The sequence below is a fragment of the Malurus melanocephalus genome, unplaced genomic scaffold (assembly GCF_030028575.1).
Source record: "Malurus melanocephalus ecotype Western Australia unplaced genomic scaffold, MMel_1.1 scaffold_6893, whole genome shotgun sequence".
Taxonomy (NCBI): Eukaryota; Metazoa; Chordata; class Aves; order Passeriformes; family Maluridae; genus Malurus; species Malurus melanocephalus.
This window is the reverse complement of record NW_026630123.1, coordinates 1-1,446: the sequence shown is the minus strand read 5'-3', so window position 1 is coordinate 1,446 and position 1,446 is coordinate 1. Positions and strand designations below refer to the sequence as shown.

Here is a 1,446-nt window from a genome sequence, read left to right as displayed (position 1 = left end):
ACGAACCGCCCGTGCTCATCACCCCCTGCATGAGGGACCTGATCAAACTGGCCGGGGTCACCCTGGGAAAGAGGTGAGATTTGGGCTGAAAAACACCGAAATCGGGAAAAATCCCAAAATCGAGAAAATCCGAACAAAAATGGGCAGGGTTTGGGCTCTGTGGTCCCAAAATCAGGGAAATCTGCCCAAAATTGGGATTTGTCACCCCTGCATGAGGGACCTGATCAAACTGGCCGGGGTCACCCTGGGAAAGAGGTGAGATTTGGGGTGAGAAACACCGAAATCGGGAAAAATCCTAAAATAGGAAAAATCCTGAAATGGGGAAAAATAGGAAAAATCCTGAAATTGGGAAAATGTACCCAAAATTGGGAATTGTCACCCCCTGCATGAGGGACCTGATCAAACTGGCCGGGGTCACCCTGGGCAAGAGGTGAGATTTGGGGTGAAAAACACCGAAATCGGGAAAAATCCCAAAATCGGGAAACGTGGGAAAACCTTGAAATCGGAAAAATCCTAATGAAAATGGGAAAATCCTAATGAAAATGGGAATTGTCACACCCTGCATGAGGGACCTGATCAAACTGGCCGGGGTCACCCTGGGCAAGAGGTGAGATTTGGGGTGAAAAACACCAAAATTGGGAAAAATCCTGAAATTGGGAGAAATCCTGTAATCAGGAAAATGCGAATGAAACTGGGAAAATCCTAATGAAAATGGGAATTGTTACCCCCTGCATGAGGGGCCTGATCAAACTGGCCGGGGTCACCCTGGGCAGATTTGGGGCGTTCCCCTGTCACCCCTGGGTGTCCTGTGGATGTCCCCTGGCTGTCCCCTGGCTGTCCCTGGGTGCTGTCCCCACCCTGACCGCCGTCCCCGGTGTCACAGGCGGGCCGTGCGGCGCCAGGCCATCCGGCACCCGACGCGCATCGACAAGGACAAGGGTCCCACCAAGGCCACCACCACCAAGCTGGTGTACCTCATCTTCGACACCTTCTTCTCGGAGCAGATCGAGAAGGACGAGCGCGAGGACGACAAGGAGAACGCCACCAAGCGCCGGCGCTGCGGCGTCTGCGAGGTACCCCGGGGGGAGGGCGGGGCCTCCTGGGGGCGGGGCCGTGGGTGGGCGTGGTTCAGCTTGGAGGGTTCTTCAACGTTGGCCAATATCAATGTTATGGGTTGGTCTTGAGGTTCTTCCAACCCTGGGAAATATCAACATCATTGATGGGGTTGGTTGATCTTGGAGGTTCTTCCAACCTTGGTCACCTTCAACCAACGTTAATGTCTTGGGTGAGATTGGTTGATTTTGGAGGGTCTTCCAACCTTGGTCAATGTCAATGTCATTGATGGGGTTGGTTGATCTTGGAGGGTCTTCCATCCTTGGTCAACACCAACATCATGGGTGGGATTGGTTGGTCTTGAAGGGTCTTCCATCCTTGGTCAATATCAAC

At 53.0% G+C, this 1,446-nt stretch overlaps 1 protein-coding gene across 1 annotated transcript; it reads left to right on the top strand.

The window, feature by feature from the left end:
• Positions 1–185: 185 nt before the first annotated feature.
• DNMT1 (DNA methyltransferase 1) lies at positions 186–1,073 on the top strand (the record flags this gene model as incomplete). The annotated part of the gene is made up of 2 exons (XM_057389482.1): positions 186–255; positions 884–1,073. Coding segments are annotated over exons 1-2 (234 nt in total), but the record flags the coding sequence as incomplete, so codon positions are not given.
• Between the last annotated feature and the right edge of the window lie 373 nt (positions 1,074–1,446).